At 33.5% G+C, this 27,326-nt stretch overlaps 1 protein-coding gene across 1 annotated transcript in view; it reads left to right on the top strand.

The window, feature by feature from the left end:
* The window catches only part of LOC128870035 (putative nuclease HARBI1), a 33,368-nt gene extending 9,376 nt beyond the window's left edge, over positions 1–23,992 (top strand). Inside the window, exon 3 of the mRNA XM_054112630.1 lies at positions 23,889–23,992. Within this exon, the coding sequence (XP_053968605.1) occupies positions 23,889–23,992 (104 nt within the window). The remainder of the gene's footprint in view (positions 1–23,888) is intronic.
* Positions 23,993–27,326: the final 3,334 nt, after the last annotated feature.

The raw sequence follows: 27,326 nt of genomic DNA, 5'->3' as shown, positions 1-27,326 counted from the left end.
AGTTATGGGCATTTAAAAAAACTTTTTTCTTATATAATTAAAAAAAATCGAGTTTGAGGCGAAAAACAAAATTGCCGATAACTCTTGAAAAAAATTTTTTTCGGGCGAAAAAAAAATACGTGTCTCATTATTTTGACCAGAGAGCAACATATTTGAGTTACATCGAAATCGAAGAACATGTCCCGAATAGCCCTTTTGAATTGAAATGGAAAGAATCTATATAAGAAAATTTTTTTTAATTGCTCATAACTTAGTCAAAAATAAGCCGATTTGAATGATTCTGGGTTCAAAATAATCGTAATTACTTACACGAGCGACTTCATTTAGAAATAGTTGCAAAAAAGTAGTTGAAAATTTTTTATTTTGCAAAAAACAAAAAGTGCGAAACAGGGTGTTTACTCAAAAATTCATTACTCAAAAACAACTCATTTTAGCTACTAGGCATGCAGCTCAATTAAAGCTTGAGATGTTTTTTTGATTTGGAAAAAGTTATAAAAAAAAAAAAAATACACTTTTTGAAATATTGAATTTTGAAAAAATTTAAATTTTTATTCTTTTTTGCTAAATAAAAAATTTTCAACTACTTTTTTGCAATTGTTTCTACATGAAGTCGCTTGTGCAAGTAATTACGATCATTTTGAACCCAGAATTATTAAAATCGGTTCATTTTTGACTAAGTTATGGGCATTTAAAAAAATTTTTTTCTTATATAATTAAAAAAAATCGAGTTTGAGGCGAAAAACAAAATTGCCGATAACTCTTGAAAAAAAATTTTTTCGGGCGAACAAAAAAATACGTGTCCCATTATTTCGACCAGAGAGCAACATATTTAAGTTACATCGAAATCGAAGAACATGACCCGAATAGCCCGGTTGAATTGAAATGGAAAGCATCACCTGTCATTGAGACTTCTCTATACATTAACGTTCTCTGCTATCGGCAATTGCTATTATTGTTGCAGAGAACGTTAATGTATAGAGAAGTCTCATGAGCTACGAATAGTGTGAATTGTCAAAATTGAAGTGAAACCTCGCTCAACTCGACGGCGGGGAACTTCTTAACAGAGTTAATAACAGTGAACTATGTACAAGCAGAGAATGTTAATGCAATGAGAAGGAGCAAATGTTAAATGAGCTTTTTTCGAGTACTAATTTGTAGATTCATACTAAGGTAATTTCAAATTCAACTTTGCTCATTAGTGGGGAATTGCAGATATTTACCACGCGAGTGACGCGAGTGGAGGGTTTATATATTTACTTACCACGCTAGGACAGGAATTCAGATTTTTTCTGCGTTTACCAAACTACTGAGGATTTTCATAAGATTTTTCGGCACACTACTAAGGAAATCGACTTATTTCATGCCCACAGCGAAGCGAATAAATTTCCGATTAAAAAGGCCGCGCGGCAGTTAATTTGTGGTGCAGAAGCTAAAGTCGGCGGAATTATTCGTTTTGTTTTTTGGCACGTATTTAATTCAGGTTCAAGTCCTTAAGTCATATTTTTTTTCTTGCACATTTTTTTTACAATTCAAACTAGGAAAGTTTGGTAAAATTTTTGAGTTTATTTTAATTAAAATTTCTTTAAAATACTGTTTTTTTTGTATTTCATAAATGGAAATTTCCTTTCGGTATAAAATAGTTCATACTGGATATGACCTGATTTTTATATAAATCAATCAAAACAGAAAATATGTACATATGTCTATAATCTATTTCATCAAATCCAAATTATATTGATGAGAAAATATCACTCTAATATCCGTCCAGAAAGCCAAACGCGCATACACACATACATATGCATATAATTACGCATACAAACTTTCAACTAACGCAGAATATGTGCATATAAATCTGCGAATCGAATAAATGAGTGATTTAGAAAACTTCATTAGTAATTGTAGTTTAGCGCAATCGTGAAAGACGTGTCGTGTATGCAGTACATCGTGCCATATTTGACTCAGGTTCAAATCCTGTACACACTTTACTTTGTTCGATATTTTTATTTAATTAACACACTTTTATTAGGACGGGTTGTATGTATGTATGTAACGGAATCTTTAAGCTTAATTTTCACTGGCTTCTAAAAATCTGATCGACTTGGAATTTTGCACACCTATCAAGGACCGATGACAATGCAATAATTTGATAAAAGTTTTGCATTATCCTTATTAGGATTGCCAGGATTAATATTTTCTTTTTTTACCTATGGGCAAAAAGTAAGGTGAATTTGGTTGCAAAATGAAAAAATTTTATTTATTCTTGTAAATCAATTTCATTCCCTTCAAAACAATCCCCTGTCGATGAAATACACTTATCCCAACGATTTTTCCAATCCCCGAAACATGCCAAATAGTCCATTTCCGGTATAGCCATCAGCTTCTTCTTCGATTCAGCTTTTATCTCCTCAATCGACTCGAAACGCGTTCCCCGGAGTGGTCTCTTGAGTTTTGGGAATAGCCAGAAGTCACACGGAGCCAAATCAGGCGAATACGGTGGTTGCGGAACGATATGCGTGGAATTTTTGGCGAAATGGTCACGAGGAACGAGTGCAGTGTGAGACGGTGCATTATCGTGATGCAAAATCCAAGACTTGTTGGCCCATAATTCTGGTCTTTTTAGATGAATTGCTTCACGTAAACGACGCATAACGCTCAAATAATATTCCTTATTAACAGTTTGGCCAGGTGGAAGGAATTCATAGTGCACCACACCACGAAAGTCGAGAAAAACTGGCCAATGGAGTGGGGTAGCCGTTTCTCAGGCTCCCTCCACGAAATAAGTTCTTCATCCCGATTACTTCTTTATCACGGCCGATAACTGCATAGCTTTAGACTCACAGTCAATAAGAAAGGAATTAAATATAACACGAATATATCGAATCATTAATTCACTGACTGCAATGATAACAATAATTTTCATTCATAATAAATAATAGCTTAAAAAAAAAACTAAAAAACACGCTTTTTTGCTAATCGAACTAAAAAGTAGAAAATAAAAAATAGTTTAAAAAAACTAAAAAACACGCTTTTATTGCCAATCGAAATAAAAAGTATAAAATAAATTTTAATGACAAAGAGACCTATAATGAAGTAATAGCAAATCGAACGATCAGTCATAGTCAACTACCTCAGAACAGAATTATAACAAAAATTAAGATACAAATAGAATAATTCAAATTAGAGTTAAAAGCGTGGGATGCTTGATATAGTAAATATTACAATCATTCTATTGGCAACTATCTATGTACAGAAGGTTATGAAAGTGAAGCAAAATGCATCCCACGCTTTTAACTCTAATTTGAATTATTCTATTTGTATCTTAATTTTTGTTATAATTCTGTTCTGAGGTAGTTGACTATGACTGATCGTTCGATTTGCTATTACTTCATTATAGGTCTCTTTGTCATTAAAATATATTTTATACTTTTTAGTTCGATTGGCAATAAAAGCGTGTTTTTTAGTTTTTTTAAATTATTTTTTATTTTTTGTATTTGGTTTAATTAGAATTGATTTAAAATAGTGTATTCAGGTTTTTCTAATTAATACCTGTTATTTAGAAATTTATTTTCTATATAACATTATTCATACTTCTTTTGAATTGATTTATATGTAAAACAGCCATAAAGGCAATCATATGAATATGCATTCCTATATTTAATCTCTTCAGTCAAATCTGAACTACTTACATACACATATTGATGAGAAAATATTCTAATATCCATGGATGCATCCAGAAAGCCAAACGCGCATACACGCATATGTATATAAATATATACAAACCTTCAACGAACGCAAAATGTATGCATACAAAAAACAACAACTGCAACCGTCTTCTTGTCCGTCAGTGAAAAGATGGGATATGTATACCCTATGAGCAAAAAGAACCGGGAAGGTGTTGTTGACTGTTTTCTTCGATTGCCAAGGCATAGTACACCATGAGTACCTTCCATCGGGCCAGACAGTCAATAAAGAATATTATTCATCCGTTTTGAAGCCTTTGAGAGATGCTGTATCTTGCAAACGGCCGGAAATGTGAGCAAACAATTCTTGGATTTTGCGAGATGATAACGTGCCATCACACCGATCAAAAAGATCAAAGAGAATACGACGAAGGAGCTGAAGGCCATATCGGCCTGCCGGGGGTATTTGGAGGACTTGTTCAAGGAATCTAAGTCGCATTAACTCGAGACTGTCGAACAGTTAGAAGACATATTTACATACATACATACGGAGCCGCGGCCACTCGACATGACAAAAATTCAAGATTTATCAAATATTGGCAAATAAATCCACGCGAAATATTCCAATATTGACTATTTTCGAATGGTCGCGAAAATTGGCATATGGGCGGCTCGTTTTATGAATGAAATTGAAATATGAGCTCGAACTTATGAATGAACTTTTTGTTTTTGTTCTAAATTGTTCAGCGCCGTCGCTGATAGAATCAGGCCGCTGCGACTGCGTCTACGAATGTATTTTGTTTTTATAGTCGCTAGGCTTAGATTTTAGCTTCGGGCGACATGCGCATGTGAGGTATGTGTTTTTGTTGTGTTCTAGAACATTTTAGAATGTGTGGTGGCAAAGCGGCCATCGCGTTGCGGTTGCTGTTGCTTTTGCGTCTATCAAAGTATTGCGTTTTTGTAAGTACAATATTAGGAATATCGACTGGGGAAAGACAAAAGTACACGGAAGCCAGAAGGGAGCGCTGTGCTCGCGCATATGTATATGTATGCATGAATGTATGAACGTGCATGGATGTAGTAACATATGAATAAAATTATTTTGTAGGAAGTTTAGAAGGCAAGTGGGTATACTCGTATATGTATGTATATATGCTAGGACATAAAGTGGGTATATATACATACATAGAGCAGAATTGTTTTTGCACTTGTTAGGAAGAAACTCGTTCACTAGTGCGTATGTGTATTTGATTTCTTGTAAGAATGTGATGTGCTGTGACATGTGTACATACATAAGTCAAGGTTATTTGGGAATACTTGCATATGTGATATGATGTTCTTGCGCTTGTGCATTATTGTTTTTCATATACAAATGTACATACATACATATGTATGTAAATGCTGTCGAATACATAAACTATAAATTGACATACAATATAAAATAAGTGTTGATTTATCTTAAACCGTTCTTTTTTTCTGAATGCAAATACCTCCTATTGACACGTACATACATATTATGTATCTATATATATAAAAATGAAATGATGTTCGTTTGTACGCATTTTTTTGGGCCGATACGAGGCCAATTTTATTCGTTCTTTTTTTCATATTGTAGGGATCCACTAGGGGAATGTTTTTAGCAAAAAAAAATTTCTTTTAAATATTTTCTTCATATAAAAAAAAGAAAAAATCAAAATATTGTACAAAACAAAACTTGCTCGATTCTTAGATTAAAGTAAGTTTCGAATCGACATTCATTTTATGTGTACAACTTTTTTTGAATTTTTCGTTATTGTATACAGAAATTTCAAATGATTCGAATGAAATTGTTTTTTTTTTTTATTTCTTCCATAAAATATTACACCTGTCGTTAGACAATAAGTAATTTGATTTACAAAAAGATGGAATGAGAGTGATATTGAAGGGCCAATGCCCCCAAGCTCATTTAGAAGAAATATATATGTACATATTATTTAAAAACAAGTGGTTAACAAACAATGACATATACGATTAGTTGACAATTGATTACAAGGATTTTGCAAGATCTGTTGGTGTTTGACGGTTAAGCCGACTTTGGGTAGATTTTTCTTTATTTGGTAGTCTTCTCATCATAGGATTTGTATGCGTTAATAGTCTATTTATGTGTCTTCTGCTAGCGCTTTGTATTGTTTCTTCAATGGTATCGATGTCAAGGTCGCGATGAATATCTGCGTTAGGTATGTACCAAGGTGCATTAGTTAAGGTCCTAAGTATTTATGAAAATAATGTTTCAATTCAATTGAGCAATGCTTTCTTTGACCAATTCTATATGGAAATGAATGCGTTTGCAAACGATGTTTTCGGCTATGAACAAATGTTGGAATCGAATGAAAAAGGAAAGAAACGCGAAATGATAAAAAAAATTCTTGGAAAATTTAAAATGAATGGTGCTTCATTGGAAAAATTCAAAGGTAATAAGAACATACACAAGATAAAGTTAGAATTCGAATTTTTAGATTTATTTTGTTTATTTCTCATTTTTTCAGAAGTACACCACACAACAACTCATTCCAACTCTGATTTTGAAATCCTGTTGGAATTGGTGATCGATAATTTTGTCACTATAATGGTCAATGGAAATTTGCGTGTATCAGACCCTGCATATTATTTACCATATTAACTTTTTATGGAACATATGGACCAAATGAACACAAAAAAATAATTTAGTTTTGTTTTGATTTTTTGCAACATTTTGGTTTTCAGTTAATACAATAAAAACAATACTGTTTTTTCGTGAACACAAAATTCTAAATTTATTACGTTGTTTGTTTAGAATTTTTTTAGAAAAAAAGTAAATCTTTTGGTTTTGAGGAAATTTGTTTATTGTTGCTATTTGTGAAAGCGTAGATATTTGTAAGTATTTGACTATAATCCTAAAAGTTAATGGAATACCACTATGACACATAGAAAACATTTTTTCAAAGGGGTGTTTTTCGAAAATTATAAAAAAATTGTTTTTAAAAATTTTGAAGAAATAAAGTAAAATAAAAATATTTCGAAAGCATGAAATTTTTTCAAAACCAAATTTTCCTCAAAAAGATAAAAGAAATTTCTTCGAAGAGGTGTTTTTCTAAAATTACAAAAAAAAAAAATTTCAAAAATTTTAAACAAATAAAATAAAATAAAACTTTTTCAAGGGTATGAAATTTTTTCAAACCAAATTTTCTGAAAACCAAACAAAATTTAAAAAAAAATGGTGTTTTCAAAGCATTTCATATTCCACTATTAATAGAGAATACATTTTTTCGAGGGGGTGTTTTTCAAAGCGGAAAAAAATCTTTTTTAACAAATCAATTTAAACTTTTACAAAAGTATCAAATTTTTTCAAGAACAAAATTTTCTCAAAAACGTTAAATAAAAAAAAAATAGTTTTTTCAAAATATTTAATTTTCAGCAATTAACTGAGAAGAAATTTTTTAGAGCGAAGTGTTTTTCAAAACTTCAAAAAACACTTTTTAACCAAAAAAAATAAACCTTTTTTCAAAAACAACAGGAATGATAACATTGCTTAACAATTTCTGCACTTTTGCACAGTCTAAAGAGGCATTGATACAGAGTGTATTTCCAAACATAGTTCAACATTACAAAAACCATGATTGACTCAGCGAAAGAGCAATTTTAGCTGGGAAAAATAAGGACGTCAATGATATAAATTCAGCTATTTTAGATCAAATACCTGGTGACATAGTTGCGTATAAGTCAATAGACACTATTACTGATCAAGATGAGGTCGTAAATTATCCAACTGAATTCTTAAACTCACTCGATTTGCCAGGCCTACCACCTCATAATTTACGATTAAAAATTGGAGCACTGATTATTATGCTGCGCAACATTAATGTGCCACGACTTTGCAACGGTACCAGACTCGCTGTGAAGAAGCTAATGGGTAACGTTATCGAAGCAACAATTTTGAAAGGGAAGTACAAAGGAGAAGACTTTTTAATACCCAGAATTCCACTGATTCCGACGGATTTACCATTCGATTTAAAACGTTTACAGTTCCCTATTCGCCTTGCCTTCGCTATGACAATTAATACGGCGCAAGGACAGTCTCTACAAATGTGCGGCATTAATTTAGGATACCCAATTTTTTCTCATGGACAATTGTATGTAGCTTGCTCACGAGTAGGCAAACCATCGTCATTATTCATTTACTCGAAAGATGGAAAACCCAAAAACGTTGTCTACCAAAAAGTGTTACAATAAAGTTCGAATGAAATTGTATCAAAGAATTTGCTTTGTTTCGTATTAATTTTATTCTCTTTCAGCAAATCATTGAATTTATCGCCTAGCGAAGTGGGCGAGGGTACGCTAGTATTGTCATATACCATCATTTATGTACATATAGAGTATACGTTCATTTATGATTCTATGTAATGAAAAACTTCATGAATTACTTTCAGAATTTATTACAACTTATTCGCGTCGCGCGCATACATACATACATACATATCTACTAAGACATCACAAACCTTTTGTTCACAACGCAGGCGCAGAAATAAACGCTCTGCGTATTTATCTTCCCCACGTGACTCGCCATCAATTCTCGGCGCAAATTTTTTTTTTTCGTTTTTAAATTTTTTTTTTAATGTAATCATAAAAAAATGTGTAATACATTTTATGTATTCGCTTATCATTTCAAAAGTAACAAAATGGTAAAAAATAAGCAGTCGAAGAAATAAACGCACCGCCTATTTTTCCTCGCCATATGTTAGACTCGATTTCAATTCCCGGCGCAAACTTTCTTTTATACATTTTTTTTTTTAATTCGTTTTTTTGTTTTAATGGAATTGAAAAAAAATTATGTAATATAGGACTATGAATAAGTTCGTTACGGTTTTACAACAGATGGCGTAACTTGATTATTATTCCATCGATCCACATTTCCAAACATTCATTGGAGAGCTACTGTCGTAAGGCACAAACGTCAGTATAAGTTTTTTATTTGAAGCGTAAACAACAATATTTTTACCACACTTGAAAATGTCGAATTTCGTGCCAAATAATGTGTTTTTGCGGGGAATTCTTCTTCATTATTTTAATATGAAGAAAAAAGCAGCCGAAAGTCATCGTATCTTGGTGGAAGTTTATGGTGAGCATGCTCTATCTGAGCGAACGTGCCAGAAGTGGTTTGCACGCTTTAAAAGTGGTGATTTTGGCTTGGAAGACGAAGAACGCGAGGGTGCGCCGCCAAAGTTCATGGATACCGAATTGGAGGAATTGCTCGATCAAGATCCGGCTCAAACGCAAGAAGAGGTTGCAAAAACTTTGGGAGTTGATCAATCAACCATTTCCAAACGTTTAAAAGCCATGGGAATGATCCGAAAGGTAGGCCATTGGGTGCCGTATGAATTGAAGCCAAGAGACGTTGAACGCCGTTTTATGGCATGCGAACAACTGCTTCAACGGCACAAAAGAAAGGGTTTTTTGCATCGAATTGTGACTGGCGATGAAAAGTGGGTCCATTACGACAATCCAAAACGTCGGGCAACGTATGGATACCCTGGCCATGCTTCAACATCGACGTCGGCGCAGAATATTCATGGCCTGAAGGTTATGCTGTGTATCTGGTGGGACCAGCTGGGTGTTGTGTATTATGAGCTACTGAAACCGAATGAAACGATTACGGGGGATGTCTACCGACGACAATTGATGCGTTTGAGCCGAGCACTGCGAGAAAAACGGCCGCAATACGCCGATAGACACGACAAAGTTATTTTGCAACATGACAATGCTCGGCCACATGTTGCACAAGTGGTCAAAACATACTTAGAAACGCTCAAATGGGATGTCCTACCCCACCCGCCGTATAGTCCAGACCTTGCGCCATCCGATTACTATCTCTTCCGATCGATGCAACATGGCCTGGCTGACCAGCACTTCCGTAATTACGATGAAGTCAAAAAATGGATCGATTCGTGGATTGCGGCAAAACCGACCGAATTTTTCACAAAGGGAATCCGTGAATTGCCAGAAAGATGGGAAAAAGTAGTAGTAAGCGATGGACAATATTTTGAATATTAAATTTGTAACCATTTTACGTCAATAAAGTTTCAAATTTCGAAAAAAAACCGCACGAACTTATTCATAGTCCTATAAATTTTACGTATTCGCTTATTATTTGAAAAATACGAAAATAGTAAAAATTTAATTGGTTTAATGTACTTATCCTCCCCACGTGACTCGCCATCAATTCTCGGCGCAAATTTTTTTTTTTCGTTTTTAAATTTTTTTTTTTAATGTAATCGTAAAAAAATGTGTAATAAATTTTATGTATTCGCTTATCATTTCAAAAGTAACAAAATGGTAAAAAATAAGCAGTCGAAGAAATAAACGCACCGCCTATTTTTCCTCGCCATATGTTAGACTCGATTTCAATTCCCGGCGCAAACTTTTTTTTATAATTTTTTTTTTTTAATTCGTTTTTTTTTTTTTAATGGAATTGAAAAAAAATTATGTAATAAATTTTACGTATTCGCTTATTATTTGAAAAATACGAAAATAGTAAAAATTTAATTGGTTTAATGTACTTATCCTCCCCACGTGACTCGCCATCAATTCTCGGCGCAAATTTTTTTTTTTCGTTTTTTTCGTTTTTTATTTTTTTAATGTAATCGTAAAAAAATTTGTAAGAAATTTTATGTATCCGCTTATCATTTCAAAAGTAACAAAATGGCAAAAACTAAGCAATCGAAGAAATAAACGCACCGCCTATTTTTCCTCGCCACATGGTAGACTCGATTTCAATTCCCGGCGTAAACTTTTTTTTATAAGTTTTTTTTTTAAATTCGTTTTTTTTTTTAATGTAATTGAAAAAAAAAAATTATGTAAAAAATTTTACGTATTCGCTTATTATTTCAAAAATACGAAAATAGTAAAAATTTAATTGGTTTAATGTCGAGGTGAGAAATGTGTTGTGTGTTGAGGTGAAAGATGTGTGGTGTTTCTAATCTTTGTGTGGGCAAAAGTCAGTGAGGTGTCTATAAACTCGGTGTGCTAAATTCCCTTACTTCAAATCTTTCAAATCTCAATTGTACTAAAAAAAGCTCACAGTAACATTTGCACCTTCTCACTTCATTAACATTCTCTGGTACAAGTACATTGGCTCTGTTCAGTTTTTGGTTTCCGTATGAAACCAAATTGACGAATGCCGACAGCATATTGCAAGGGATTTGCTTGGGCATTTCTATGTTCCATTGATAAATGAAAATTTATTCAATTTATATTTTCAAAGAAATGAAGATTTAAAATCAAAGTAACTTTAATGTTTGTTGATTTAATTTAAAAAGAAGAATTTAAACAAAATACATTATAAAACGACCTCACATTTTGTTGTGTGCGTTTTAGTAAATTAAAAACTTTATACAAATTTGATGAAATTTTTTACTAATTTTTCGACTCGAAATTAATTTTAGACAAGAATTCAAAGAGCATATTGGTATATTGGTGAATATAATATACATACATATATGTATATCAATATAAATATATACATATATTATGTTAGTTATGTTTGTGCAAAAGTTCAATTGCATCTTCAATTCTTATGGTGTTACATATGTATGTATGTATGCGCACACGCACTGCAGCAACAATGACCTATCTCACGACGCATCGCCTTATCATATTTATGTACATTTGAATATGCATTCATTTGTTCCTTTGCCAAACGAAATTTTTTTCACAGGGAATAATACATGTATGCATTTTATAGAGAGTATAAAACTTTGAAATTTAAAATAAATAAAAGAAAACTTCAAACTTCTATTGCATCTTTAATAAATATAGTGTTGCACGCATATGTATGCACTGAAGCAACCATGACCTACCTCACGAGCATCGCATCATATTTCATGCAATAATTAGGGAGTAAGTATCCGAATGATCGATTTCCTGTCTAACAAATGCTAAAACAATTCTCTTCTGCATATGCGCCTACATGTTAGCATGTGCGTATATGCACACTTGATGCCCTAGCCTATGTACGTACATATATGTGTTTTGACATATACATATATAACACTGCCCTGCATCGGTTTTGCGAATAAGATGGGACCTAGTGATCCCGAAGGGAATTTTCGCGCTAAGCACGAATCCGAGTTCAAAAATGTTCCATCACGTCAGGTTTTCGAGAAAAAAGGGGTTGAAACCCCTAAAAATAGCGTATTTGGCCATTTTTCAAAAATTGTGGAGCAGAACCCTAACGTGCTACGATCTTCGTTATTGTCAGTAATTGAAGGTTGAACTTTGCTCTTTGAAATAAGCCCAAACCCAAATTGTTCGCATGCACCCTTAGAGTAGGGGTGTACTTATGTCTACGGGGGTAGAGAAAAAAATGAACATAGGAAGTTATCTACACCCAAGATAAGATATAATGAAAAGTGCAGTGTTCCTAAGGTATTTAGTGTCGCTGATTACAAATCTGAAGTCAAACATTCCATTTAAAGAAATGAAAAGAAATAAAAAAATAAAAATAAGTAGATAAGTTCCTATGTTCATTTTTTTCTCTGCCCCCGTAGACATAAGTACACCCCTTACTCTAAGGGTGCATGCAAACAATTTGGGTTTGGGCTTATTTCAAAGAGCAAAGTTCAACCTTCAATTACTGACAATAACGAAGATCGTAGCACGTCAGGGTTCTGGTCCACAATTTTTGAAAAATGGCCAAATACGCTATTTTTAGGGGTTTCAACCCCCTTTTTTTTGAAAACCTGACGTGATGGAAAATTTTTGAACTCGGATTCGTGCGCAGCGCGAGAATTCCCTTCGGGAATACTAGGTTACATCTTATTCGCATCAGAAAAATTGAAATTTGCAGGGCAGTGTAATTATCCAATGAACAAATTCTTTATAGAAAACGCTTCATTACCAGAAGGGGTTTCTTTAGAGGATTTCGATTCAGTTGAAGTTTTACAGAACACCAGACAGTCAGACATAATATATCTATATATATAAAAATTAAGCCAAAAAAAAGTGTGCATTTGTCCGGGGTAATCTCAGCAACGCGTGTAAGGAAAACAATGAAAGTTTCACATATTGTTGGTGTTGCTTTGGCGAAGGTTTCTGTGAAGTTTGGTTGAAATCCGATAACGCGTGTGTGTGCGGTGCGTCGGTTAAGTGAGTGTGTTTTTGTTGTTTGCCGCACGTATTTTTTGTACCGCACATATCATTCATTAGAATTGAATACATTTTGGTCGCGTGTGTCTGGGCCGATTATTATGAAATTTGGTATATATATATATTTTTCCACGGTGAAGGTTAGTATAATCAGAGAATGTTAATGCAATGAGAAGGTGCAAATGTTACTGTGAGCTTTTTTTAGTACAATTGAGATTTGAAAGATTTGAAGTAAGGGAATTTAGCACACCGAGTTTATAGACACCTCACTGACTTTTGCCCACACAAAAATTAGAAACACCACACATCTTTCACCTCAACACACATCACATTTCTCACCTCGACATTAAACCAATTAAATTTTTACTATTTTCGTATTTTTGAAATAATAAGCGAATACGTAAAATTTATTACATAATTTTTTTTTCAATTACATTAAAAAAAAAACGATTTAAAAAAAAAAAATTTATAAAAAAAAAGTTTGCGCCGGGAATTGAACTCGAGTCTAACATGTGGCGAGGAAAAATAGGCGGTGCGTTTATTTCTTCGACTGCTTTTTTTTTTACCATTTTGTTACTTTTGAAATGATAAGCGGATACATAAAATTTATTACAAATTTTTTTACGTACACAAAAAAAAAAAAATTTAAAAACGAAAAAAAAAAAAAAAATTTCCACCGAGAATTGATGGCGAGTCACGTGGGGAGGATAAATACGCAGAGCGTTTATTTCTGCGCCTGCGTTGTGAACAAAAGGTTTTGTGCATGCGCGCGACGCGAATAAATTTTAATAAAGTTCTGAAAGTAATTCATGAAGTTTTTCATTACTTACATTCAAAAATGAACGTATACTTTATATGTAAATAAATGATGGTATATGATAATATACATAAGTACATAATATGTATGTACATGTCAATAGGAGGTATTTGCATGCAGAAAAAAAGAACGGTTTAAGATAAATCAACACTTATTTTATATTTTATGTCAATTTATAGTTTATGTATTCGACAGCATTTACATACATATGTATGTATGTACATTTGTATATGAAAAACAATAATGCACAAGCGCAAGAACATCATATCACATATGCAAGTATGCCCAAATAACCTTGACTTATGTATGTACACATGTCATAGCACATCACATTCTTAAAAGAAATCAAATACACATACGCACTAGTGAACGAGTTTCTTCCTAACAAGTGCAAAAACAATTCTGCTCTATGTATGTATATATACCCACTTTATGTCCTAGCATATATACATACATATACGAGTATACCCACTTGCCTTCTAAACTTCCTACAAAATAATTGTATTCATATGTTACTACATCCATGCACGTTCATACATTCATGCATATATGTATGCGCGAGCACAGCGCTCCCTTCTTGCTTCCGTGTACTTTTGTCTTTCACCAGTCGATATTCCTAATATTATACTTACAAAAACACAATACTTTGATAGACGCAAAAGCAACAGCAAGCGCAACGCGATGACCGCTTTGCCCCCACACATTCTAAAATGTTCTAGAACACAACAAAAACACGTACCTCACATGCGCATGTCGCCCAAAGCTAAAATCTAAGCCTAGCGACTACAAAAACAAAATACATTCGTAGACGCAGTCGCAGCGGCCATGATTCTATCAGCGACGGCGCTGAACAATTTAGAACAAAAACAAAAAGTTCATTCATAAGTTAGAGCTCATATTTCAATTTCATTCATAAAACGAGCCGCCCATATGCCAATTTTCGCGACCATTCGAAAATAGTCAATATTGGAATATTTCGCGTGGAATTAATTGCCAATATTTGATAAATCTTAAATTTTTGTCATGTCGAGTGGCCGCGGCTCTTATATGTATGTAAATATGTGTTCTAACTGTGCGACAGTCGCGAGTTAATGCGACTTCCAGCGAATCACACATTGCTGTCCGCAAAGCCGCATATATGTACCTTATGATCAGAAAGTACCGGGAATGTTTAAATTAAACAAAACAGAGTTAAATTTAAGGCAAATTTATATTATCTCCTTCAAAATATGACCCGTCTGAAGCAACACACATGTGCCAACGTTTAACCCAGTCCTCCAAACACCCCCGGCAGGCCGATTTGTATTCTCTTTGATCAGTGCGATGGCGCGTTATCATCATGCAAAATCTGAGAATTGTTTGCTCACATTTCCGGCGGTTTGCAACACACAGCATCTCTCTACGGTTTCAAAACGGATAAATAATATTCTCTATTGACTGTCTGGCCCGATGGAAGGTACTCATGGTGGACTATGCCTTGGCAATCGAAGGAAACAGTCAACAACACCTTCCCGGTTCTTTTTGCTCATAGGGTATACATATCCCATCTTTTCACTGACGGACAAGAAGACGGTCGCAGTTGCTGCTTTTTATATGCATACATTTTGCGTTCGTTGAAGGTTTGTATATATTTGTATACATATGCGTGTATGCGCGTTTGGCTTTCTGGATGCATCCATGGATATTAGAATATTTTCTCATCAATATGTGTATGTAAGTAGTTCAGATTTGACTGAAGAGATTAAATATAGGAATGCATATTCATATGATTGCCTTTATGGCTGTTTTACATATAAATTAATTCAAATGAAGTATGAATAATGTTATATAGAAAATAAATTTCTAAATAACAGGTATTAGAAAAACCTGAATACACTATTTTAAATCAATTCTAATTAAACCAAATATAAAAAATGAAATAAATATATCGAACAGAAAACTGTGTACAGGACTTGAACCTGAGTCAAACATGAGACTATGTATCGCATCCACAACACGTCTTTCACGATTGCGCTAATCTATAATTACTAATACTCTTTTCTAAATCACTCATTTATTGGATTCGCAGTTTTATATGCACATATTCTGCGTTAGTTGAAAGTTTGTATGCGTAATTATATGCATATGTATGTGTGTTTGCGCGTTTGGCTTTCTGGACGGATATTAGAATCATATTTTCTCATCAATATAATTTGGATTTGATGAAATAGATTATAGACATATGTATGTACATATTTTCTGTTTTGATTGATTTATATAAAAATCAGGTCATATCCAGTATGAACTATTTTATACCGAAAAGAAATTTCCATTTATAAAATACAAAAAAAACAGTATTTTAAAAAAATTTTAATTAAAATAAACTCAAAAATTTTACCAAACTTTCCTGGTTTGAATTGTAAAAAAAAAATGTGCAAGAAAAAAAATATGACTTCAGGACTTGAACCTGAATTAAATAAGTGCCAAAAAACAAAACGAATAATTCCGCCGACTTTAGCTTCTGCACCATAAATTAACTGCCGCGCGGCCTTCTTAATCGCAAATTTATTCGCTTCGATTTCCTTAGTAGTGTGCCGAAAAATCTTATGAACTTCCTCAGTAGTTTGGTAAACGCAGAAAATATCTGAATTCCTGTCCTAGCGTGGTAAGTAAATATAGAAACCCTCCACTCGCGTCACTCGCGTGGTAAATATCTGCAATTCCCCACTCGTGAGCAAAGTTGAATTTGAAATTACCTTAGTTTGAATCTACAAATTAGAACTCGAAAAAAGCTCATTTAACATTTGCTCCTTCTCATTGCATTAACATTCTCTGGTATAATATGCTTATTGATTCCACTCGCCACCAGGTGGCGCTGCCGAAGGCCAAATCAAAGCTACTGATGAGTGCTTTAATACAGAGTATTTTTTAGATCTCTGAGTGACCAGGGTCTCGAGATATAGCCGAAAAGGTGGACCAAGGTACCCTTGGATGTGTTTGTACAATATGGGTATCAGATGGAAACTGTTGATGAAAGCTTTTAAGTGAAGTAATTTTTACTGCCCGTTTCCGGGATAAAGAAAGGAGATGGAGCTGGAGATGGAAGAGGAAAAGGAATAGCTACAGGAAGAGAAAGAGGAAGACCACTTATTATTAAAAACTAAAAAAAAAATTCGAAAAAAATTTTAAAATGTTACATATATGCTTATTATATAAACGTTAATCTGAAGTCAGTTATAGTGAAAAATTCATTGTATCATTGCCGGCATGATTGGTGATCGTTTCCTTAATTTTTTGCAGAAAGGTTATTCTAATATGAGATATTATATTACCTATATCATTCATATATTTACGTATTACCTGTGTACTCACAAATATACGGTTGAAGCAAATATATGTCAGTTTTTTTACTTCGCCTGGAAAAGTTTATATAAATTTAAGAAGAGTAAATAGAACTTATTTTATATCAGACTTTACGCAAACAAGTCATTTGCAACACATAGCTGGGTTAAAGCGGGGGAGAATAGAACAGTTCTCTTCTCCTTCTCCGCTTTTTCGCACACGTAATTGTATGGGATGAGTGCACGATGGCACATAAAAAGTCACTGGAGGCGCTTGATAGGACATTACGAGATTTACGTAGTAAAAATGAAATGTTTGGTCGTGCCTTAGTGCTGCTGGCAGGTGATTTTAGACAAACACCGCCTGTTACTCCTCGAGCAACTGTAGCAGATGAATTGGTTGCATGTTTGAAATCATCATATTTGTGGAGACATGTTCAAACACTCAAACTAACTACTAATGTACATGTTCTAATGCAAAATAATCCATCAGCTGCTGAATTTTCACAGCAATTATTGGATATTGGAAATGGCAAATTTCCTGTCGATAATTTAACTTGCTTAATAACTTTACAACCAAACTTTTGTCAAATAAGTTAAACGAAAGAACAGTTAATTCAAGGTATTTTCCCAAATTTGCCTCAAAATTACAAAAATCATGATTGGCTTAGTGAACGAGCCATGATGGCTGGCAAAAATAAAGACGTGAAAGAAATGAATGCGGCTATTTTGGCTAACATACCAAGTCCAGAACAAACATATGGATCCGTTGACACTGTTACAAATCAAGATGATATTGTAAATTATCCCACTGAATTTTTGAATTCCCTTTATTTACCTGGATTACCGCCACACATGCTAATCTTGAAAATAGGAGCACCGATTATTATGTTGAGAAACATAAATCAACCACGACTATGTAATGGCACTCGATTAACAGTTAAGAGATTGATGAATAACGTCATTGAAACAACAATTTTGAATGGAAAATACTCTGGTGAAGATGTTTTAATACCGCGAATACCAATGATACCATCGGATATGCCGTTTGAATTCAAACGTCTTCAATTTCCTCTTCGCCTTGCCTTCGCGATTACTATTAATATGTCACAAGGCCAAACTTTATCAATTTGTGGTATTGATTTAGAATACCCATGTTTTTCTCATGGCCAACTTTATGTTTCATGCTCAAGAGTTGGTAAGCCATTGGTATTGTTCATTTATTAAACAACGCATGGAAAAACGAAGAATATTGTATAACAAAGAGTACTACAATAAAAAAAGTAATAAAGTAAATCACATCAAACGTTTTTTAATTGCTACTACTATATAAAACTTCTTTCATTTCTATTCATGAGCGAGAATTTTTATAAAAAACACACAGTATTTTTCGGCTTAATTTAATTAATTAATCTAGATTTTTTTAAAGACGACCAGCGGAACGGGCGGGTTTTCGCTAGTGTACATAGGGTATATTCAGAAACGCATTATAAATGCGCAGTAATTGCAGCACTGGCAACACTGCCAATGTGACAAGTGATGCAATTGATAGATTTGTTAACGATTTGCAAAAAGATTTGTTGCATTTATGAACGCGTTTTACACTAAAATGGAAGTATTATTGAGTTTAGTTGTTGACGATATATTTGAAGTAAAAAGTGATAGTTTTTTGCTAAATTTAAGAAAAAAAAGACGTGTAAAGCTAAAAAGAAGATCACATATAGTAAGATGTTCATTAAAACGAAAAATTCCCAAAAATAAATCTTTTTTTCCTAATCGCTAATGCTTTTTAATTTATTGTGATTGTAATTCACTACTTTTCCAATTTTCAAAAAAAAACAAAAAAAAAAAAAATCTTTTTTTGAAACAATTAGAAAATTTTCGCTGCGCGATTTGCCCGTCTATTTTCAAATCTTTATTCACTTTTTTTATTTCTTCCGCCACCTTATTCCACAAAACACTCTTTTTCCTCCTCCCTGAAGCAAATTCACTTTCCATGCTCAGTCGGACTCTGAGAAGCAACTTTATTTCCGATGTACTTAGATAATCGCTAAAATCAAGAAAAATGTAATAAAATATGTTTTTAATAACGTATATTTAATATATCTTTGCATTAAAAGCTAAAAAAATTAGTTTTATACTACTTTTCATCAGACATCATATTAGCGTAATCAGTGGCAGTATTAAAATTTTTCCTGCAAATAATGCGTGACGTTTGATACAATAATGGCGTTTTGGAACGCGATGTATTTGCAGTACTGCCATATTTGCATTTCTGAACGCATTGCCAACACTGCAAAAGTACGTTGCGCATTATAATGCGTTTCTGAATATACCCATAATTGTGGATGATGTGGAAAAAATTCAAATATAGTCATTTTAACCCAACATTCTTTGCTTCTAATCACCAACAAATTCTTATCGACTGCTGCTAAATTTACATAATTTAGCCCCTTACTGTTAATTTTTGGTGAAAAATGTGTCTGTGGTGATTAGTCTTCGCAAGACGAGTACCCCTCGAAATTTCATACGTTCCTGTCATTGAGACTTCTCTATACATTAACGTTCTCTGTTGTTGGCAAGGCGAATATAAGTAAAAACATACATGTATTTGTTGTTGCCTTTTGAGTAGAGAACATTTTTTTGAATTTGAAAAGAGTTTAAAAAGCTTGAAAACGATTGTTTTGAGTTTTTAAAACCTACATAGTAAAGAACAAAACGTACATTCAAAGTGAATCGATTCCTTCAGGAATCATAAATAAAATATATTTTATATTTATATATATTTATGAGTATATATTTAATTCTGAGAGCTTAGAAATAACATTAGTGATGTTTTATGGAAAATTTTTGAAAAAGAGAAATAGTAGGCTGTAAAAAAATGGACGTAGAAAGAGAAGAACAAGGACAAGGATGTATTATAAGAATGAGTTAAATAATGTAGGATTTCGCAATGTACTTTCAATGGTTTCGATTTTTTTTTGGCAGGACATTTTAAATACGAACAGCAAAAACGAAGAACTGACGTTCGGATACAAAGCAACTGCATTTCATGCTATGCAGGTAAAGTGATTAGGCCGATATAGTGAATTGAATTCTTTCGGCACGGTTTTTGGGCTCACGACCCAAACGACCTTGTAAAGAGGCATTAGGCATTTTACTTTCAGTAAATCATCAAATTTTACAGAAAAAATGCTTAATGCAATAATTGATATATAACCACGACGTTTTACACAATACTGGATGTTGTTGTAGAGGACATTAGGTTTACTATGACACAGACTATCACAATTGGCATACAATTCAAATCCATACAATAGGTTGGTAACAGAAATGTTTTAGCTAAAAGCAGTCTATTTTTTATTGGGGTGAAGTGCTGAATAGCTCATAAACGAATCCTTCCATACACCTTGTCTATTGCATTAGAACTGTAAAGTTCCTTTCAGAATTATTCCTAGATTTCTGGCAGTGTCAACAAATTTTATAACAGTGTTGTTCAATTTCACTTACCTGCAGCCTTCGAGATTAAAAGTCTTCTTGTAAATAACGATACACTGTAATTTACCCGGATTTAAAAGTGACTCATTGTCACAGGCCTACTTCTCGTTAACAAGTCAGTATTGAGGTTATTATTACAATTATTGACAGATACAAAAGAGCAGCAGACATAGGTATAATTGGATATCATTTGCATATACATGAATATCACAATATTTCAACACGCTTTGAAGATCATTACCATATAACACAAACAATAGAGGACCGAGAACAATAGATACGGGTAAGTAGTATATAATGCCACCATATTACTTCCGTAAGTAGTTATATAATGTCACTAGCACAAACAGCTTGCGAGCGATCACTGAGCTATGATTTTATTAAGTGTAATGCTATCGATGAGAAGTAAAAATTTTTTTAAAAATTTCATGGCCAGAAGTTCGTGATTAACAGTGTCGAAAGCTTTGGAGGATCCAGAAGTTTTAATACAATTACGCGATCGTTATCAATGTTGAGTCTGATGACGTTCGATACCCTAATTAGCGCTTTTATACAGCTTCTGTTTGATCTAAAACGATATTAGTACTGATTTATCAGCAGATTTCGACTCGGAAAATAATTTAGAAAGATAGTCCCCAGGTAGGGCGTAAAGTTCCCATTAGGTTTTCTAATCGGATGGACTTTAGCGGACTTCCAGCAGTGAGGAAAAAGAGAAGTTGTTAAAATGATATTTAAAACATAGAGACTGTAAAAAATTAAAAAAAAAATTGGGATGAATGCCATCTAGACCAATCGTATTAGATTTTTCATTGAGCGGTAACGGTGGTAAGGTACGGTGTAGTAGAGAGGGCTAGTTAACTGGGGCGGCAAGCCCTTGGTCGGGAAAAACCTGAGTCATTCCGATAACGTAGAACCAGACGTCATGGGCGGACTCAACAACTATACATTTACCAATATTGGAGAAAGTAAAACCAGGTATTGTTCTATTCATAAATTCACTATTCACTGGAACCTATTGCTGTGCTAAACTGATGTTAGTAGTTTTTTTCTCCGGAGTTCATACGACATCACCACACGCAACACCTTTGGTAGAATAAATACATACACACACATATACACAACCGGCTGATCCAATGTCAAATCGTTTGAGAGATATTTTGCGTAACTTGCACAAGCCAGCCATTGATTTAAGGAGATGTGTCCATTTGTGGTCATCTGAAGAGAACAGTTTAACAACGATTAGCATATGGCTGTTGTTATTTTGCGTGTTGCCTTTGGCACCATGCAATCTTTAATGTAATGCGCTGCACCGTGATGGAAGGTATAATGAGATGGCGCCTATCGTGGTCCGTAACTTGATTTAGCTTTGTTTTTTTGTTCTCTAGCCGAGGAGTTTTCATTTATTTTCTTTATTTAATTGAGTCAAGATATATAAAGATTATTACTGACTATTGGCACAATGCTAATATAAACAATATATTAATAGAATATCAAATCAAACGAGCTAAAACTAAAACACAATTTGTCTAAAAATAATACATTTACATTAGCAAATTAAATGATGAAATAATAAAACTGATTTAGAGTACGAGCAATAATTGCATTTGACTCCAAATTCGTTTGAATATTTTGAGTTAAAAAGGTTAAGACCTTCGTAAAGTTTTCGCCGGAATAAGAAAGTTGTTGCGTTGCAAAAGAAGATTTTTTATATCCTATTCTATTGACAGGAAATTGGTGATAAGGTCTCCAAATAATAATTAATATTTTAGTACTTCCTCACTGACATTTTTCTAGCTGCTTTTAATAAAAGTGTGATGTTTATAGTTATGTAAAATATAGGGTGGGCCATGTAAAATTTGCTTTTTGAATCGGCTATAAAAAAAAAACTAATCAATATTTTTTCAACCTTTTTTTTTTATTTTGAGGATTGAACATTGTCATTTATGAATAAAAAAGAATATCGTTCAAATGACTGCCACGACTGGCTTTACAGTAGGCCATTCGATCAACCCAATTTTTAAGCACATTTTCGATTGTTTGGGCTCCAATTTCATGAATGGCAACTTCGATTTCGTGTTTTACAGCATCAATTGTCTGTGGATGGTTCGCATAGCATTTGTCCTTAACGGCTCTCCACAAAAAATAGTCCAGGTAATAGGGCTTAAATCACAGCTCCGAGGCGGCCAATTGATATCGGAATTCAAAAACGGTAGCCAAAAGTTCGAGTGTAACTTTGGCAATGTGACAAGTTGCACCGTCCTGTTGAAACCAAATGTCGTCCATGTCATCCTCTTCAATTTTTGGAAACAAAAAGTCGTTGAGCATGTCACGGCAACGCTTGCCATTTACTGTAACCGCAGCTCCTCGCTCATTTTCGAAAAAAAAGGCCCGATGATGCCGCCAGACCAAAAACCGCACCAAACAGTGGCCCCTATTATGAGTAACATTCGATCTTCGACTGTAGTCGAAAGTGCTGATCGAACGAATTTTCATTTGGTATTATGGTGCTCATTCGTGGAAGAATAGGACTATTGTGAATTTCGATCGCTCGACGCATTTACAATAGATAATTTTTTCTCAGCTGATACAGCAAATCAAAATAAAAGAAAAACCTATTGTGTTGAAATTCTTTGCTAACATTATTTTTAAAAGTTAAAAACCGTAATTTACGTGAAAATGAGTACAACGGAGTTGTGGTTCGACGATTCACCGGACGATGAAAGATTAGTGGAACTAGCTAGAAGTAGAAAACAGTTGAGGGACGCATCCAACCCCCTAGAAATGGCTTCCACTGAGTAAGTTCAGAATTTTCAAAATGTGTTGACGTACTTAATATAACAGAAATTTCCTTACAGATTTTTAAAGAACTTTAGATTATCTAAAGAGGCGTTTGTGAACCTACTGTCCACTACAGAAAACCAGTTGCAGCAGTGCACCCGAGCCAAATCGATTCCTAATATTTTAAAGCTAGCCACAGTTCTGCGATTTTGTGCTCAGGGATCGTACCAATTGAGTATTGGTAATGAAGGTATGATAGAACTTGCTCAACCCACTGTGTCTGTTGTGCTATCAGAAATAATAGATGTCCTGGAAAATTATATTTGCCAAAGATGGGTAAAATTTAGTAGCACTGAGGCTGATCTGCAACAAAGAAAAGCACATTTTTATAGCAAATACCGGATTCCAGGAATAATTGGCTGTGTTGATGGCACGCATGTTAAAATTGTCGCTCCCAGGAAAGAAGTTCAGCATTTGTATTACAACAGGAAGGGATTCTACAGCATTAATGCTATGATTGTAAGTAGACATTTGCATATATTTAAATATGAGTAATAAATTCTAAATGCGAATAATGTAAATTTTAGGTTTGTGATCATACAATGAAAATAACCTATATAAATGCGAAAAATCCAGGAGCTACTCATGACTCCATGGCTTTCAACATGTCGCCATTGAAAGCGCATTTAGAGGAGCAACATCTCAATGGCCGTCGCAATACTTGGCTCCTCGGTATGTAATAAACACCAATTGAAACTCCGTTTTTAATAATTTTTGTCTGTCTCAGGTGATGCTGGATACGCTCTTAAACCTTATTTAATGACACCGTTCAGAAACTCTGAGGAAGGGTCTCCACAAAGGACCTACCACAAACAACATGCCAAAGCGATAAGTATAATTGAGAGAACAATTGGAGTCCTGAAAAATCGATTTAGATGTTTGTTGCAGGCAAGAGCTCTTCACTATTCTCCAAAAAAAGCAACACAAATTATTAATGTGTGTGCAGCTTTGCACAACATTTGCTTGTTTTATAATGTTCAACTTCCGGATGAAGAGTTATCCGACGAGACCCTCAACGATGATGCTGAAGATATTGAAGTGGAGTCAAATAACGGAGAAGCAGAACACATAAGAAATGAAATTCTTAGAATATTATAAAAAAATCTAAAAAGTATTAAATAGAAACCTTTATGCCACAGTTTCTTTTTTATTTTTGTTATAAATTTTCTTTATTCATTCGTCATTTTCGTCATTCGAAAAAAATATGTATTTCAGTTCCTCTACGTATTTCAATTTGCTATTTAGTTCAAAATCAATCTCATTTCTTTAATAAAAAACAATAACTCATTTGTTTAACCTACTTTAAATATATAGTCTTTTCCTTACACTAATATAAAACAAAAAATATCACTTCAGTTTCTTTAAGGCATATAGCTTAAAGCTATGTAAATATAAAAATTACATATAAATAACCTACTTTAAATATATACAGTCTTTTTTCCTAATACTAATATAAAACAAAAAATATCACTTCAGTTTCCTTAACACTAAATATAAAAATTATTTCGATAGCAATTTCTTTTTGATCTCTAAAATCGCTACTTTTAATTGTAGTTTTGATCTGCGGTCTTGTTGCTTCTTCAGAAGTTCTTCTTTGTAAATGCGCAACTTCTCCCGTTTTAGTTGCAAGAGTTCGTCGGTTGCGTTTTTTTTTTAACTCGTAATTTTTTTTTGAGTATTCCGCTGTTTCTGCAGCACTTTGCTTGATTTTGTGCAATGTAGAAATCATTTGTTCATAAAATTGTTTTTGGCCATCAGTCTGCAACTCCAGTAACCTCAATCTCTCTGCTTTTTGAGACTTTTTGTTTGTTCTGGTTTTTCCTGCTGGCTCCTCGTGAACATTTAAATTTAAATCGGCTTCACTTTCCTCATAGTTTTGGACCAGAAGCTCTGGGCTGGGATTTGACGCGGACAAAACTGTGAACTGGTCACTGGTAGTTGTATCCAGGTCAAATTCCACCCCAGGCAGATTTATGCAGACATCAAATTGCAGCAAACCGATTATGCTTTCTTCGGTATTTGAAAGTCCCTGAAGTTTGTTAGGGCCCCCACCTGTTGCTCGGAGTTCAGCTTTGTTTTGCGACATTTTTTTTTTCGCTTTTGACTTCATGTCAGCCCATACCTGTATTTCTATAAACATCACACAAAAAAAAAACATTATTAACCTTAATCCATTTTGCTGCCGTTCTAATTGGTGGTCCCAAGCAATTCAGCTCCGTTGTGAATTCTTCTTCCCATTTTTTTGCTGCATGTACTTTGGTGCAAATCCCTTTTGCAAATTGTGGATTCTCTTCCATTAATGCCTAGCCTTTCTAGTTGCTGTTTGGTACTCACGACTTTCGACCTGCATAAAATTAACAAAATTAGTATATATTTATTATTTGGTTACTATAAAACAATAAATAATCGCAAACAACTTACATTTTAACAAGTTTTCCCACAGTACGCTCCACAATCGAAAGCAAAATGGCATTCGACTCTAAATTTGGTATTCAACGAAAATTTCGACAGGGTTGCACCGCTCATAATACCAAATTGACATTCGATTTTCGATCTTCGACAACCAACGAATATCGAAGATCGAATGCAACTCATAATAGGGGCCAGTGACTCGTTGTGGATGCATTTGCTTCTCTACAGTAACGTGTGAATTTTTTGAGCCCCAAATCCGACAATTTTGCTTACCGATGTGAAAATGAGCTTCATCAGAAAAGAAAAAGAAGGCTCACCACTTTGGAAATAGGTTTTCAATATTTCCCAATTTTCTTCAAGCGTATAGCGTCCCATTTCGTAAATGTCAAACCCCTAAGTAAATTATGAACACATTTGACATGTCATTCGTGTTACCATTCTCAAAAAAACAGGTGGTTCAAAAAGCAAACGCTATATGGCCCACCCTGTATAATTTTCAAAAATTAGTTCAGTAATTCACTTTTTAATTTCATTTATTGCCCAAAATCATTTTAACATAGGAGTTTACAAAGTTATGATAAAATTAGATTATTTAGCATTATCCTAACATACACTTGTATTTATCTAGGAGTTTAAAACTTATTTTTCTTTTGATTATACAATAGGTTATCATTATTATTTGGAATGTCTTTGGCATAATTTTAAAACTTATTTATATTCTCCCAAAAAGGGCTTAAAAAGGAGATAACGTATAATAAACTTCTATAATTTATTTGGCTATAAATTGATCAATGTTATAAACTAAATTTTCATCGTTGAAGTTGTAAGTATTGTATCGCCTATGATAATATATTGCTTTACTATTTTTATGTAACATATTATTATTTTTTAGTATTTTTAAATATATTGGTGATAAATATTTTTCTGTTAGAGGTAATGATATTTCCCTTGCCTTTGACAGATATTTGTTTATCAGTTCATTTTCTATGAATATCAGTTTATCAACAAATCTTACTGACGATTTCATTAAGAAAAAGTCTATGCGTGATATTTTACATTTTTCATACAAACTTTTATTAGAAACTCTTTTCCGAAAAGTACCACTTCTGTAAGGTTGGCGATTAAGACCGCTACAAATTCTTAAAACATATCGTTCAAATCGTCTGAGTCTCTCCATTTGGCTCGAAGAAATGTTGAACCATATCGGATGAGCATAAGATATGATTGGTCTAATTATTTGTTTGTAAATATTTATTTTAATACAGTTCGATAGTCCACCCTGCCTTCTTAATAAATTACAATATCTAAAGAACATTTTTTTTGCTTTTGTCAAAATGAAATCTATATGTCTTACAAAGGTGAATTTGCTATCCAAAATTATGCCCAAGTATTTGATTTGTTCTTTGTATTTTATGTTGAATCCATTTATTTTAATTTGAGGCTCATATTTACGAGCATTTGGATATAAGTTTTTACGTATTCCTTTAACAATAGTTGTTTCGCTTTTATTGAAGTTTAGTTTTAGCTTCCATTTGTGAAAGTATGTATTTAATTCATTTAGGTATGAGTTAACGGCTTCATTGGCTTTCGTTATGCGTTGGT

This window comes from Anastrepha ludens, chromosome X (genome assembly GCF_028408465.1).
Source record: "Anastrepha ludens isolate Willacy chromosome X, idAnaLude1.1, whole genome shotgun sequence".
NCBI lineage: Eukaryota > Metazoa > Arthropoda > Insecta > Diptera > Tephritidae > Anastrepha > Anastrepha ludens.
This window is presented reverse-complemented; position numbering and strand designations above follow the sequence as displayed.